Source organism: Carassius carassius, chromosome 34, assembly GCF_963082965.1.
Source record: "Carassius carassius chromosome 34, fCarCar2.1, whole genome shotgun sequence".
Taxonomy (NCBI): domain Eukaryota; kingdom Metazoa; phylum Chordata; class Actinopteri; order Cypriniformes; family Cyprinidae; genus Carassius; species Carassius carassius.
This window is the reverse complement of record NC_081788.1, coordinates 6,496,110-6,512,436: the sequence shown is the minus strand read 5'-3', so window position 1 is coordinate 6,512,436 and position 16,327 is coordinate 6,496,110. Positions and strand designations below refer to the sequence as shown.

Sequence of the window (16,327 nt, the reverse complement as noted above, 5' to 3'; positions counted from 1 at the left end):
ACCCAATTACCTCAGCACCCCGATTCCCCTCAGCAGCGAGGGCTCTCTGACAGCGTGTCCCTCCTTCCTCCTGGGTTTCGGGGACCAATTTAACAATGTTCGTAGATTGGGAAGAAGGAGGCAGGAACCGGCAAACATTTACACATAAAGCTTTTCACAAAAACAAACGTGAGTGTGTGTGTGTGTGTGTGTGTGTGTGTGTGCGACTACAGAGAATGAGAAGTACTGCTGTGTCTTAATGTGTGCAGTGAATGGCCAGAGCTGTGTTGCTGTGCCTGTGTTGTACAGTTCGTACGGTAACCGAGGAAAATCAAGAGCAGTCTGTCCGGCCCCCGCTGACTGACAGCCACAGCCGAAATTCAACGATTCATCCGATGGCGTTTGAGAAACAAAGAGCAGTTTCTCTCGTAAGCGGTTTGACTGGCGGCAGCGATTCCAAGCCGTGCATTACTGATCCGAAAATGAAGTTTAGCTCCAGCTTTCATCATTCTCCAGCCACATCCGATGCATTTCTTCTGTCGCTTCCTCATATCGGCCGAGCCGATGCAGCACTTCCCTGTGATGCGGTAAGAGCAGCCGCAGCCTGTGTGTGTTTCACTCTGTTTACTTACTGCTTTATGAGGACATTTATTCGCTGTTATTTATTAAGACGACACTTAAAGTGTCATTTGTCAAGGAAACATCAGCGGTTACATAATAGCCTGTTGTAAAAAAAAGAGACGGCGAACGAACACAGTGTATTTCATTCAGAAAATCCAATCGATGCTGCTTTCCAATTTTTCTTTCTCGTAAGAGTTATCAGAAATAAATGTCGTTTATGGCAGATACATAAGCTACTACTGTAAACGGGATAGACCAGATCATTCAGTAGGCCATATATATCATTCGAGCGACCTAAAACCTATTATGTATCATTTGTATCAGTGGTTTACGTTAATGTGTCCATCACATACACGTTTTATAAATAAACTTAAATAATTTTTAATTGGTAAAAATACATATTTCTTTATTTCAGTAGCCTACATTTAAATATATATATACGTATATATATATTTTTTAAATATTACTTTATTTTTTTATATTTAAATATTTCATTTAGTATGATTATTTTTAAGTATCCTGTTTTAATAATATCTAAGAATTATAACCTAACAATAACACATAATCAAATTAATTTTGTACATAATAAAAAACCCCTCAAATAAACAAATACAATTGTTTAAGTGACCACCCTTTGGAAGTTTGACCTTACTATCTTCACTAGCAAATAGTCCTATCGTAAATCATTAGGTAACACTCTACTTCATAATAGATCCATTGAAAGGCGTAACGATTCAGATGCACTTTGAGTGAGAAGGACAGTTTTCATCGGTCACCGGACAGAGTTTAAGAAGATGCTCCTTCATTATACGCTTTTCTGCATTTATGTTGTGATTATTGGATTAACGCTGCATTAATAACAGGGGCTCATGATACAGTAGTAGAGGAGTAAATTCCGTTTCCTTGGAAACCAAAGACTGTGCCGCTATACCAGCCACCTCCATTTTCAAGATACGAGGTAATAATACACCTTTATCTGTTATATAACTTCATATTATTTGTATGTATTTGAATACTTCTTAATGTAGTCTATCTTCGACGATTCGACGTAATCTAGAGTTTGGAATGCTTGTGCTATTTTATGCCTGCACTATTTTACGGTGATTGTGACAGAAGACATTAAAGCTGAAGAATAATGCGCTCGTGATTGAATCATTATTTCAGTCACGTGAGCGTGTACCATTGTAACTTGATAACTTTATCTGTTAACACTGAATGACGAGATGATTAACTGTTTTAATAACACTGAGTGATGGACTAATGCATCCATACTGATTATATAGCCTACCTTTACATTTAGTTATTTAGTTTATCCAAAGCGACTTACAAATGAGGGTGATAGAAGCAATCAAAACTAACAATATAAGTGCAATTGCAAATGACATGTCTCTGTTAGTATATATGTTGGTTAGGTATACACACGCACACATACACACAAAGAAAAACAAGTATATAGAATAGAAAAAAAAAAACTAGAAAGCTAGTGTTTTATATATATATATATATATATATATATATATATATATATATATATATATATAAAAGAAGAAAATGGATGAAGTAGAATTACAATAGAATAGAAAGCGCTAGCGTTAGAGGGTCAAATAAAGATGGACAGATGTGTTTTTAGTCGTTTCTTGAAGATGGACTCAGCTGCTGGGATTGGGCAGGTCATTCCACCAGGAGGGAACATTTAATGAAAAAGTTATAAAAAGTCTCTTTGAGATGCTTCAATAATGCGTTGTTTACTGGTTCAAGCTTCTAGAGGGCACATAAGTCTGAAGTAATGAATTCAGGTGAAGGGATGCAGAGCCAGTGGAGGATTTGCAGGCAAAGATTAATGCCTTGAATCTTGTAAGCAGCTGGTAGCCAGTGAAAATTGATAAACATACGTGTGCAAGCATTCTATGCGGCTCATTAGAGATTAATCTTGCAGCGGCATTTTGGATTTATTGTAGAGGTTGGATAGAAGTGGCTGGAAGTCCTGCCGAGAGAGCATTGCAATAGTCCAGCCTGGACAGAACAAGAGCTTAAACAAGGAGTTGTGCAGCATGTTCTGAAAGAAAGGGCTGATCTTATATTTTTTACCATGATTTACTGAAGACACCCTCTAGGCCTTTGTCATTCAGTTGAACAATAGGCCTACTTCATATACTAAAATATCTTGTCAGGCATATTTCGAACAAGAATCATTAGATGACATTAAAAGACTCAATTTAAGGACTTAATTAAGGATGACAGTGAACATTTTTCATTTACATTTTAAATCTATACCAATCTTTGCCACTATCCTTCAAACCAATAGGTTTTACCCATTTATCAGCAATCATTTTTTAATCATTTAAAATATGATCAAATTTAATATATACACTTTAATTTATATATTTTATATAAAACTACTACTATGACTGCTAAATATTATTATTATTATTATTATTACTGATTGGTTTATAAAAGGGGTGTCAAACTCAGTTCCTGGAGGGCCATGGTCCTTCAGAGTTTAGATTTAATCCTAATTAAACACACCTGATCAAACTAATCAAGTCCTTCAGGCTTATTTGAAAACTGCATGGTGTGAGTACTGGAACAGGACTGGAACTAAACTCAGCAGGGCTCTGGCCCTCCAGGAATCGAGTTTGACACCTCTGGTTTAGTAGAACAAGAGAGTGAGTAAATGATGGCATCATTTTCATTTTTGGATGGACTCCTTTAGTATTCTACTTTGAGTATAGTACTCAGCCATCTAATGTGTGAATTATATAAGGTTATTTTGTTATCCAACATCAGAGTCCAATAGCTCCGCCCCCTCCAGTAGGTAATTACTAGTGTTCAACATTCCACAATACAGTTTTATTGTTTAATTATGCATTTAAAGTGCACTTTTATACTTTAAATTTTTTTTTTTTTTTTTTTTTTTTACATTTGAACACACTACTTATACTAAAAAATGCAGAGAATAGTGCATAAGTATACACATATTGGGATGCACCCTAGTTTAAGATGAATTTAGGGGGACAAAAACAACAATGGCAACATCTCATCCCAGCTGCAATTTATCATTAGCATCTTGTCCTCTGTTTTTGTGATCACCCAGCTGGTAACCCCGTCAGCTTTTTACCTCTTTAAAACCTCTGCGATGGTGATGCTGGTAACAGCTTAGAGCCTAATTAAATATCACTCACTTGTAGTTTACCTTAAAATGAAACCTCTGTCATCATTTACTCACCATATATCATTCTAAACTATATATTTTTTTTCAAACCATTATTTTGTCTGTATATCCTGTGCACTCATTTCAATGTAGGCTTACTGAATGTGAATGATGTTGTTTTTACTTTTAAGGTTACATTAACTTAATGACCTTAATGAACTCCTTTTATGTGACGTTTTTTGAATTTTTTGAAAACCTACTGTGTGCCTATTTGTGTTGCTGCAAGTGTTTATTTCAGTTGCACAGAAGTTAATAATTTAGTACACAACTGAAATGAAGCCCACTCAAGGGACCAGTGTACCTTACCAAGAGCTTTCAGTGCACTCAAACACACAGGCAGCTAACTTTAAAAGGCTCTGAAGCCTCATTAGTTGCCACTGGCATCAACACAGAGCCAGTAGGGCTGTAGTTCCTTTATTGATTTCATATGTTGCCATTGTGATTGCTCAACATGCTAAATCAGGTCAGTTTGAAACTCCACAATTAAAGAGATCACTTTAAGTGGGGTGAATGGAGGAAGTTAAGAAATTAGAAAAACTGAGAATTTGCTTATGGAAGTCATTCGATTGGATTTTTTTATGTGCCAGGTTCTTAGAAATGTAATTTTTGTATTCCTGGTTTGGTTGATTTTGGGAGAAAAAAAAATATGCCATTATATAAAAAAATCTAAATATATATTTATAAAATAAATATTTATATTTAAATGTTATGACATTTATTTCTTAAACATTTCAAAGCATGACATTTTTAAGAAAATTTACATTTTGAAATTACACATTTTTTAAATTTAATCATTATAAAAATGTCATTGTATCCATGAACTACTTATTTATTTGTTTATTAGATTGACTGATTGACACAAAGGACCAAAGGAAAAAAATAATATTTATCACATCACTGAGCTGCTTATCAATGATACAATAATCAACTAATATTCACATATCTACTGTATGTCTTTGTGTATCTGTTAATAGTCTCTTGGCAATCTTTTTTTTTTTTCCTCTATTCATACATTTTTCTAAATGATATTTTTAAATATATTATTTAGCTTTAAATATTTTAACATATTATATTTAATTATTATTTGTGTGTGTGTGTATAAGGCATCATTTTATGGATTCTGACATGGATTATGAGAGGCCAAATGTCGAGACTATCAAGTGTGTGGTGGTTGGAGACAACGCTGTTGGAAAGACCCGGCTTATCTGTGCCCGGGCCTGTAATGCGACGCTAACACAGTACCAGCTACTTGCCACACATGTGCCCACTGTCTGGGCAATAGATCAGTACAGAGTCTGCCAGGAGGTGAGGAAAGCCTACTTTCATATTGTTATTCTTAAAAAAAGTATATGAAACACGTGATGGATGCCACTTTCTACAATATCCCTGATTTATAGTCTGATAAAATGAGAAAAACAATCTGTTATATGTAGTTTCTTGGGTAAATCTCCATGCATGTGATAGGTTATGTCTCTCCGGCCAGGTTCTAGAAAGGTCCAGAGATGTGGTGGATGATGTCAGCGTGTCCTTACGTCTCTGGGACACTTTTGGTGACCATCACAAGGATCGCAGATTTGCGTATGGCAGGTGAATTGGGATTACCTCTATTCTTCACACTAGATTTATGCTGCGTCCCAATTTGCCTAAGTCTTTAAATTATGTATTCTTTTGGTGAAGAAAAACTACACAATTTTGAGTGTGTAGTAGAAGAGTAGGCAAGTTTTGGGATATACTATCTCGTCAAACAATTGCATACAATTATAAATATATATATGTTTACCAGGCTAAATGTTGATTATTAGTAACTCAATCCCTTTTATCAAAACCTCTCTACTTAACCATCGGTCGCACACAACTGCCATGTTTAATTCCTCTTCATTTTTAATGTGATCCTTTTCTTCATATACTTTCAAAATTTCGTGAAGGTTTTTGAAGTACGGAGCCCCACACATGGCATGCAGAAAAAAAAGTAGGCTAAATCATGCGCGCTGTTTACTATTTAGTTCCCTCGATTTATAAATTGTCCGCGCGATTTACTAATTCGTTACCTCAATTTGCTAAATCGTGTACACGATTTATAAATCGAGAGAACAAATTAGTAAATTGTGCACACGATTTACCAAATCGAGCGAACAAAATGGTAATCATATGCACGTTTTAGTACATGGAGGGAACAAAGTAAATCGTGCGCACAATTTATTTATTTTTTCTTGAATGTCACGTGCGGTGCTCTGTAGTGAAAGTATCTACACCTCTAATAGTAATGAAAAACATGATGATGTGTAAATACTGGTCAAAACATGTGGAATAAATATATATATATATATATATATATATATATAAAACTTATTTTTTTTTAATGAAATGTTTTTGAGCTTTTTACAACAGTACCTCCATTAAGATACTAATTTTTTTCTGCAAACATGTCAAATTCCACAGAACTGTATCAGATTAAACTTTGCTCTCACTGATAAGCTAAAATTGTGCCGAAGTCAAAGGTGACCTTAAAATGGTTACCAAACAAACTGTTTTAACCAGTTAATGAGTTGTGTCTGGTTTCTTAACAGGTCTGATGTGGTGGTGTTGTGTTTCTCCATTGCAAACCCGAACTCACTCCACCATGTGAGGACAATGTGGTACCCTGAGATCAAGCATTTCTGTCCCAGAGCTCCTGTTATCCTTGTGGGCTGCCAGCTAGACCTGCGGTACGCTGACCTGGAGGCAGTAAACAGAGCTCGACGCCCACTGGCCAGGTACTGTAAATTACCACAGCAAACGCAACTATTGGAAGCCATTAATGCTAGAAATGCAACAGTTGTATGTTGCAAACCATTGTTTCCCAATACTGTTCCTTGAGGAACTCCAACAGTACACATCCTGGATGTTTCCCTTATCTGACTCATCTGTTTCCGGTCCTGGAGTCTGTGCTATTGAGCTAATAAGTGGATTCAGGTGGGTTTGATTAGAAGGAGATTGAAAATAGATGTAGACCGATTGTTGTATGACATCAAAGTACCGTGAGAGCTATTGAGAGCAGATGGCTCCTTATGCTTTCTAATCACTTTAGTGGTACTTTGACGTAATACAGCGATCGGTCTGCACACACAGTCCAAAACACCTAATGTGTTGGGGTGCCTTAAGGATCTGGGTTGGGAAACACTGTTTTAAACATAAATTTTACTGTCTAGGCTACCTACAACAGTATTTTAAAAGAGTAGTTTACTTCTTTAATTCTGTCATTATATACTTGCACTCATGTTGTACCCTCAACTTTTGCATTGTATCTTGACATGTCATATAAATAACACGTGAATATAATTTTTCGAGCAGTGGTGGAGGAGGATTTTCAGGCATTATTGACTAATATTATAGTCTGTTCCTCATGAAACTACTATTATATAACTTATGTGGTGCATGAGAATGAGTAAGGAATGATTATTTTGCTATTTTAACAGTGCTATCTTGTAATATTTGAAGCTTGCCAACACCTATGCCAGGGGTCTCCAATCCTGCGACTGCATGCAGGGCTACTGTTTGGAGTTACTTTTGATCAGTGAAATTGAGTTATCATAATATTACCACCACAATGAGAAATGACAAGAACACCAGTTGACTGAGTAAAGACAGCTGTCCATCACTGTATTCATGCAGACAAGTGTAGATGAACCTCGAGTGAGCTGAGAAAAAAGCATGTATGATAGCCAAATTATCTAGAGACATATGCTTCCTTTAAATTTTCTTGAGGGAGAGTTTAAAAACAGAAAACACAAAGCGCTGTAAGAAACGGTGCTTAGCACACCGTTATCTTTGTGTCTCTGGAACATCTGTGTCTGCACACATTCTTATCAGACTGAGGAGCCTACTTTCACCCGAGCATGTGGATGTTATTGTTTTTCTCAACATTAACATGTGAAACAATATAAAACATATGCGTCTGTATTTTTTCAGTTTGCTCTGCTTGACCTTGAATGCTTTTTTTTGGTGTGTGTGTATATATAATACAGGTGTATATATATATATATATATATATATATATATATATATATACATATATATATGTATGTATGTTTACACACGTTGTCAACTAAAAGAAAAACTTTAGATATAACATAACGTTGTTACATTACATGTTGTTACAACATTAACATTGTTGTGAGCAATGCCTACTCGGTAGACAGACAGATAATTAGGATTCTGACATTGAATTTCTATCTCAGAATGAGCAGGCTGCATTATTCAGCTTTTGGATGCAAAAATTAGAAACTTCCAGACAGGTTTTATTGAAGCTTGTTGTAGCTTAACTCTGCAAGATGTTGACTTTTCAGGAGCAGGAATGGACACCCCTGGCCTATGCCAATTCACTTTCGTTGTATGGTAAAGAGTAAGTCTTTTGGTTTTCCACAAAAGAAAGCAATCATGCAGGTTTGTAATGACATGAGGGTGAGTAAATGATGACTGAATTGTCATTTTTGGGAAAGCTGATTCTTTAGTATCATGTTGTTTTTTGTTTGTTTTTGTTTCAGACCCATTAAATCCAATGAGATATTGGCGCCAGAGAAAGGCCACGAGGTGGCTAAAGATCTAGGTGTCCCTTATTATGAGACCAGCATAGTTGCTCAGTTCGGTGTTAAGGACGTTTTCGACAATGCTATCCGTGCAGCCCTCATTTCTCGTCGTCATCTGCAGTTCTGGAAGTCGCATTTACGAAATGTTCAAAGGCCACTTCTCCAAGCCCCCTTCCTTCCCCCTAAGCCCCCTCCACCAATTATCACCATTCCCGCCCCTCCCAGTAACATAGAAGAGCACCCTAGCCGCCTGTTGGAGGACCCACTCTGCGCCGACGTCATCTTAGTCCTCCAGGAACACCAGAGGATCTTCGCTCACCGCATCTACCTTGCCACATCTTCCTCCAAGTTCTACGACCTCTTCTTGACTGAACCTCGGGTTCCTAAGGAGACCGGACAGGAGAGAGAACAACCCCGAGGGCCACCGCTTTCTGGCCACGATTTGCTGATGCGCGCAGCTAGTTTTGACGTTTGTGAAAGTAGCGACGATGGAGATAGAGCAAACTTGCGTGCCTGTACCAGTGATGGAACTCTAAAAGGTGATGGTCGCGGTCGTCTGCTCCCTGCCTTGAGTCGTGCTTTTATTAGCATCCAAGAAGAAATGGTGGATGACCCCATCACCATCAACCTTAGAAAAATGACTGTTGTGCACATGGACCCTTCAATGCAGCCCGGTCCATTCCGATCTGTGTTGCGGTACCTGTATACAGGTAAACTAGACGAGAAGGAGAAGGAGCTAATGCAGGTTGCCCACATTGCAGAGCTGCTGGAAGTGTTTGACCTGCGTATGATGGTGGCTAACATCCTGAACGACGAGGCCTTCATGAATCAGGAGATCACCAAGGCATTTTACGTGAGACGCACCAATCGAGTGAAAGAATGTTTGACCAAAGGGACCTTCTCTGGTGAGAGGCATGTGAACTGTATGTTTGCCTGGTACACTAGTTAATAGGGATGGGCCAGCATTATAGTCAAGTCAACCACAAAGCAACTAGTTGATTAATGAGATGGACTAGGGGTTTTATCTAGTTTTCCATGACCACTTTTACATGAAATTAACTGTTTTTAAGAGTACATTTCAGGACTGTTGAACAAATGGAATTTCTCTGAAATTGGTGGAAAGCTTAGAGGCCATTATTTCAACCAAACACCTATTCAGAATATCAAAACAAAATGTTGCCATTCAAAATGTTACATAAAAAAAAGAAGTCAAATACATAAAAAATCTAGTAAGATGGCACGCTTTCACACAGTTTTTCTAGATAGTGTTTCTTCAGTGATATAATTAAAATGTTTAATAATTTTCAATTATATGCAGCAAAATGACACCTCTTCTCTAAAACCTTCTGTATATGAAAAATTGGAGTAAAAATTTAAAGCAATGCCACACAGAAATTTTGATTTTGAAATTTTGAAAATTGAAGCAAGGTTTTGAATTAAGTCAATGAAAATGATAGTTTGAAGTGATTTGTCAAAAAAAGAATCAAATACTTTAGGAAACCTAATTGTGCATGAAAATTTCACATTATTCAAGATGCAGCAAAATGATCACAAATATATAATGAATATTCAATCTGATTCGTCTGATCGAATTCCACTTGGAGTGGTGTGAGTAGAACTGGAAGGGTTATACTGGTGCCATGACCCTTGTGGGAGTGAAGTTTAGTTTACGGGGTAAATGTAACGGAGGTCAACTAGTAAGAGCTGTGTGAATAAACCTCACTCCACTGGCGTCCAGAGTTGCACTAGCAACTAAAGCTAGGAGCTTAAGTCTTTACCGTCCTTATTAGCATGCCCACCTCCCAATCCCGTGATGTTGGTTTGAACCCAACTTGGAATTGTGCGAACTGAACTTATTTGTTGTATTTCTGTCAGTTACACTAACTGTGCCTAGCATTCAGACATCTGATGGGACTAATCTTGCTGTCCTTTTGCCCTTTTTCCAGTAAATGTCCCTATTTGTCACCACAACCTTTCTGTGTTGTGTAGAATAATCCTGTCAGCTGTATTCTGAAAAGCAGACTTCTGGGTTTTGGGTATTTGCACATGCTGGGTGTACAGAGTACATCCTAGCGGAAGGTCGCCCAGCATTATTTATAACCAAAGAAAATTTTTCTCAAATGTGAGATGCTCTCAAGCAGAATGTCCCTTCAAGCTATTTTCCTCCTACTTCAGCTCAAATATTCACCCTCAGAGAGGAAAACAAGCCCCCATATTTTGGCAGCTGGATTTCAGTTTCATAATCAGTGCTCTTCTGGTAGTGAGAACCAGTGCGGGTGTATCGTGTTTTTCAGCACTCTCAGGGTTTGGAGGACATCAAGCTGTCTTACAATGCTGACCGAGCTTTTCCCTCTCCAAACATAAACACTGAGCATTTCTATTTATTTATCCTTCACTCTAGCAATATGATTGAGCTTTAGTGGAATGTAATATTGAGGGTGTCATAAAGTGGCTTTAAGTTGTCAAGATGATATTGTCTGAATTTGAGATTGTGTCATGTCCACATAACAAAAGTGTTAGTTGCCCTTGTGTCAGTTTCAGATCTAACAAGATTAAAATATTATAGTAAATACTGTCAACTTCATTTCAGTGTCGGAATCATGATGTATGCTGATTTACCAGAGAGTGGAAAATGTTTATGTGAGATTGATATATCATTATAACAGAGATTTGAAAAGCTAAACGTTTGTCTGTTCTTTAATGCAGATGTGGTGTTCAGATTGGATGATGGCACCATTATGGCCCATAAACCACTGCTCATCTCAAGCTGTGATTGGATGGCAGCCATGTTTGGTGGACCATTTGTGGAGAGCTGTACAAAAGAGGTACAGTGCACTCACATGTCATCTAAACCAGTACCATTGGGAAAAAGATTAAAGATTAAGTGCTGTATATTATAATGGTAACACTGTGTACAATATCATAGTTTGTCATTAATTACTATAGTTTTTGATAGGAACCTGGATTTATATGTATTGGAAATTGTAAAGAGGGAAGGAGGCAAATCACTAAGTGGGCAATTTAATTTTGTAGTATCTAGAGCAAGAAGTGATGATGGGACATTTAAGTGATATTGAACCATGGTTATTATAGTTAAGTAAAACTAAAACAACAACTCATCTCACATTTAAAAAAAAAATAATTAAAATTAAAATAAAATAAAATGAACCCTTAAACTTATTTTATTTGAGCTTTACCTTGATACTGAAATGACACTAAAATAACTAAAACTAAAACTCAAATAAGACTTAATAAAAACTAAACAGACAAAAAAATAAAATACATTAAAAACACAAAATAAAATTAATAAAAACTAATCAAAATGAAAATATTAAGTCAAAATATGAAAAACTATAATAGTATCTCAGTAATACTAAAATAACACAGACTGTGTTGAACAGTCTATTGACCTTTTCTTTTTTTTGAATTAACCAAGTATTTTTAAGAGACAAACAGAGTATTCCTCTTAACATCTGGATTGATCTAGTTTCAACCCTTCATTTCTAAAGCTGCATGTAGTAATCCCAAAAAATAAATAAGCTTACCAAGTATGAGAAATCAATAAATTAAATTAAATTAGTATTCCCAACATATATGAGGCCCAAATATCTGTGCAATTGATCATGTTGTGGTCAGATGGTTTTGCTTCCATTGGATCGTGTTGAAGAATGTAAACATGAGGTTTTATACAAACTTGATTTTTAGACATTGAAAAGATAGAGTGCTAATGAAATCCTTTTGGACTCCCATTGTACAGTATGTCAAAATGTTGACATAAATTATCTACAGAATTCTCAAAGTTGGACTTTACTAATGAACACAGCAGATTCTAATCATACTGCTCTTGCATGGTAATGTAAAACTGAGTTCGCATTCCCTGTTTTGAGATTGTTGCTGTGTTTTTTCAGGTGCCATTTCCAAACACTACGCGGAGCTGCATGCGTGCTGTGCTGGAGTATCTCTATACTGGCTGCTTCTGCTCTCGCTCAGATCTGGATGCCATGGAACTCATTGTACTTGCAAACCGTCTTTGTCTGCCTCACCTGGTAGCGCTGACAGGTACACAAACAAACCTGCACACACATTGTTTTTGAGATGATGGTGCACATAACAGCCTGATCTCCGCAGGCAACCAAATCCTGTGTAAATTTAGCCCTTTATCTAGTGTTGAAGAGTGAACTAAACACTGAAGAGTGAGACAGTGACTATAACACTGCGTCCTTTTGTACTGAAATATAATGCAAGTCTCTTCAGACTACAAATTAAAGAGATTCCTTTCATGTTTAAAGAGAGCTTTTAGGCATGATATGAAGCCAATTCGGTCATGGACTGGCTCTTCTCTATGGCCTATCTGTAACATATATGCATGTACATTTGCCAGACAATATCAGAAGTCTTTCAAAAAAGTTTTTTTAAAACTTGATATGACAGTTTGGGATGTCAGTTTGTGCAATTTATGTTGTAGAACCAAACATCACATTTTGTCAAGTTATGTTTACCACAGGCTTTACTCATAAAGATTCTGACGTCATACCACTCTTTAGCTTACATGTTTGTGACAGTAGTGACATTTTTGGTACATTGCAAAGAGAAAATACAGTTGACTGATGGTGATGACTGATGCATTTGCACATGGTTTGTCTTTAAACATTAAAACACCAGACAGACAAGCAAAGAACATTTAAATATTTAATTTTCACAACATGGGGTATTTCTCTAATGTAAAAAAATAGAATCTTTTTGTAAAATGTTAACGAGTCATTTATTAACAAAGGATGCAAACATATTCAGTTGTTTTTATGAGTGTTGTGTGTCTGTCCTAGAGCTGTACACTGTGAAGGTACTGACCGAAGCTGCCATGATAGGAGCTGATATAGATGGAGATGTTCTGCTCTATCTGGACATGGCCCAGGTAAACGTACCATTGACAGACAGAATGAGAATGCACCCATGTCAAATTAAATCCTATCCTCTTTGCGTCTCCAAAGATGATTGTTTGTAAAGCATAACAAAGCAAACCTTTCACATTATCCTGTGGTAGTAGCTATTATTCTTGTCATGATACCAAAAGTTTGACTACATACAATATTTGACTAAAATATCTCGATACTACTACTGTACAAATATTACGAAAGAAACATGAAATGGCAGGATTTTTTTTTAATTATCCAAATGGAGCTTAGTTATTATATATATATATATATTTATATATATATATATATATATATATATATATATATATATATATATATATATAATCTTTCACTTGACCAGTGTGTGCCTGCTATGCTTTAAGCATTTCATCCCCATTTAAAAAAATAACAAATAAAAATCACATGCCAGTACCACTGCACAGGACTATGGTGAGCATGCATTCGTAAACTAGCTAAAACAAGCCAAACTAGACTGTTATTATTGACCTCAATAGACCTGTCTGCTCCGAGCAACAAAACAAAATAATTAAAATTGTTAATTTATAAGTTATGGCAGGCCACTTCTTCTTTTCAACCTCCCATTGTGTTATACACCGCGGGTGTGGTAAATATTCAGCCAAGTATGATGACCCATACTCAGAATTCGTGTTCTGCATTTAACCCATCCGAAGTGCACACACCATTAGGCCACGACTTCCACAATAGTGTTCTGTGTGTGCTCCCGTCACATCACTCCTTACCTACCGGTTAGCAGAACACGTTATAAGAAAGTACGTCATCGTATTTACTTCCGCATTGCAAAATAAGGTGGATCCTGTCAATAAGTTTATCCAGTCCTGCGGATATATAAAGTTTGGCACAACTACTGTCACACATCGACAGAACTTAAGAAATATGGGATTCACGACATCTAACACTGAGTGCACAAAGTCAACAGGTTTGCTCTGATTCTGTGTAACTTGCAAATGCTGACTGAAAACAGGAGAAAACATCTGTAGCTTTTGTATGGGATAACGTACATTCAACCAGACACATTTCAAAATATAACATAAAGGAGTTTATTTTGCATCAGTGGCAGGCTTACTTAATAACGAGAGAGAGACGGTTTAAAAATGTGATATTTGATAAAAAAAAAAAAAATGAACTAACTTACCCTAACCTTAACCCTAACCCTAAGAACTAAAAGGTGAATTGACAGTGTGTAAGTAGACAATGTAACATGAATATACAATCTAAGTTTTAGGAGTGATTAAGAACCAAATAGACTAGTTGTTTCAGGGTCCAGGAGGGGAAGTATCTCAAAATGTCTGATTTCTCTACAGTGTTTTCATCTGTGTGATTGTTCCCATTAGTTCCACTGTGCTCATCAGCTGACTGACTGGTGCCTCCATCACATCTGCACCAACTACAACAGAGTCTGTCGCAAATTCCCTCGTGACATGAAGGCCAAATCTACAGGTAATATGATTTGCCGTCAGCCGTCAGATCAGTATAACTCTTCAAAATTAATATTGAAACATGACAGTCTATAAAACTGATTAACTTGATTATTATTATTATTTATTTATTTTTGTCACTCTTGAAAAAAGTGAATTTTAACCTAATAGTTATCTCAGTATTGAAATGATTTCTGCATTAAGCTAGTGTCATGGTCTCATTCTGTCCCACAGGAAACCTGGAGCACTTTGAGAAACATCGCTGGCCTCCAGTGTGGTATCTGAAGGAAGAAGATCACTATCAGCGGGCGCGCAAGGAGCGTGAGAAGGAAGATTACCTGTACCAAAAGCGTCAGTGTAAACGCAAGTGGCTCTTCTGGAATCTACCCTCTTCTCCTTCCTCCAATTCTCCGTCTTCTCCTGGTTCCTCTGCAGTCATCTGATTGGCTCTCAGGATGCACGACCCACCAAACAACCCTAAATGTGGGATATAAACACACAACAAGGAATGATAGCCTTTTTCAACTCTATAAGATTACCCGTTCACACTTTCTGTTAAGCAAAATGCTCAAGCCCTGCTTTTAGCTGCTGAAGAACAAGCAAAAATGAAACCGGATGGAGAACATAAAGGAAACACAAGGCTTTGACTAAAAGCACATTGTTGAGTCTTTCTACTTTACTGGTTGGATATTTCATCAAATCACATCAGCTTTGACGTCCTCCTGTGACATCATTTCCTGCGGTGGTAGACTGCTTGCTCAATTTGCTTTATTAAAGACAATCTTCACTCAGCATCGGTTCCCCAAACATAACCATATCTTCATCTGTATAGAAAAATACATGGCAGGACTGCACATATTCATAACTAGAAATGTTAATAAGTGCTTTTCAGCTCTAGAGGAAGAGAACACAGGGACGTTTTAGAGCAACCAGCAAACATGAATTCCTCATTGTTTTGGTATCTACAATCAAACCATTTTAACAGACCGACATTCTCAACATTCAAATGGTGTCCAGATGTCAACATCTTTATTAATGTGGCATTTAAAGGTTGGCGGTTGGTAGAGGGCCGCATGTCGACATGACTCCACAGAACTGGATCAGTCCATAGCCATGTTGCAGGTTCAGTGTGAGTTAAGCTCCATTGATAACATCTGACATAATGTTGATTAACACAGTAAATGATAATTGTTGGTACTTTAAGGTATTTACAATGGAAATAGACAGGGCCAGGAAATAAACAGGAAAAAAATGCACACTGTACAGAAAAAGTACACGACTTAAAGTTGCAGTGAAGTAGCAACAGATATTTTCTTCTGTATTGAGACACATATCTGAGTGAAATGGATTATAAAAAAATTAAAATAAAAAATAAAAGTAGAGCAGGGACTTGGTTCTGGGCATTGGATATTAATTGGATGGAGGCAAATATTCATGATGATGTTGCAGCAGTAAATCTTACAATATGAGATACAAAATAAATAGATAGATAGATAGACAGACAGACAGACAGAATTTTTTCATACACTACAATTCCAAACCAGAAGCTCATCCATCTAGAAAAGTTAAATCATCACAAGA

The 16,327-nt window shown here is 36.7% G+C and overlaps 1 protein-coding gene across 3 annotated transcripts; it reads left to right on the top strand.

The window, feature by feature from the left end:
• Positions 1 to 223: 223 nt before the first annotated feature.
• LOC132115388 (rho-related BTB domain-containing protein 2-like) lies at positions 224 to 16,096 on the top strand. 3 transcript variants are annotated; one of them, XM_059523836.1, is made up of 10 exons: positions 224 to 566; positions 4,915 to 5,116; positions 5,295 to 5,398; positions 6,379 to 6,564; positions 8,335 to 9,281; positions 11,083 to 11,201; positions 12,285 to 12,435; positions 13,200 to 13,288; positions 14,663 to 14,768; positions 14,981 to 16,096. In XM_059523836.1, the coding sequence occupies exons 1-10, from the start codon at positions 505 to 507 to the stop codon at positions 15,187 to 15,189; spliced, it is 2,175 nt and encodes a 724-aa protein (XP_059379819.1). In that variant the 5' UTR covers positions 224 to 504; the 3' UTR covers positions 15,190 to 16,096. The 3 variants fall into 3 exon arrangements, with proteins under 3 accessions (XP_059379819.1, XP_059379820.1, XP_059379821.1); XM_059523837.1 differs by lacking the exon at positions 224 to 566 and adding an exon at positions 1,307 to 1,558; XM_059523838.1 differs by lacking the exon at positions 224 to 566 and adding an exon at positions 3,196 to 3,266.
• Positions 16,097 to 16,327: the final 231 nt, after the last annotated feature.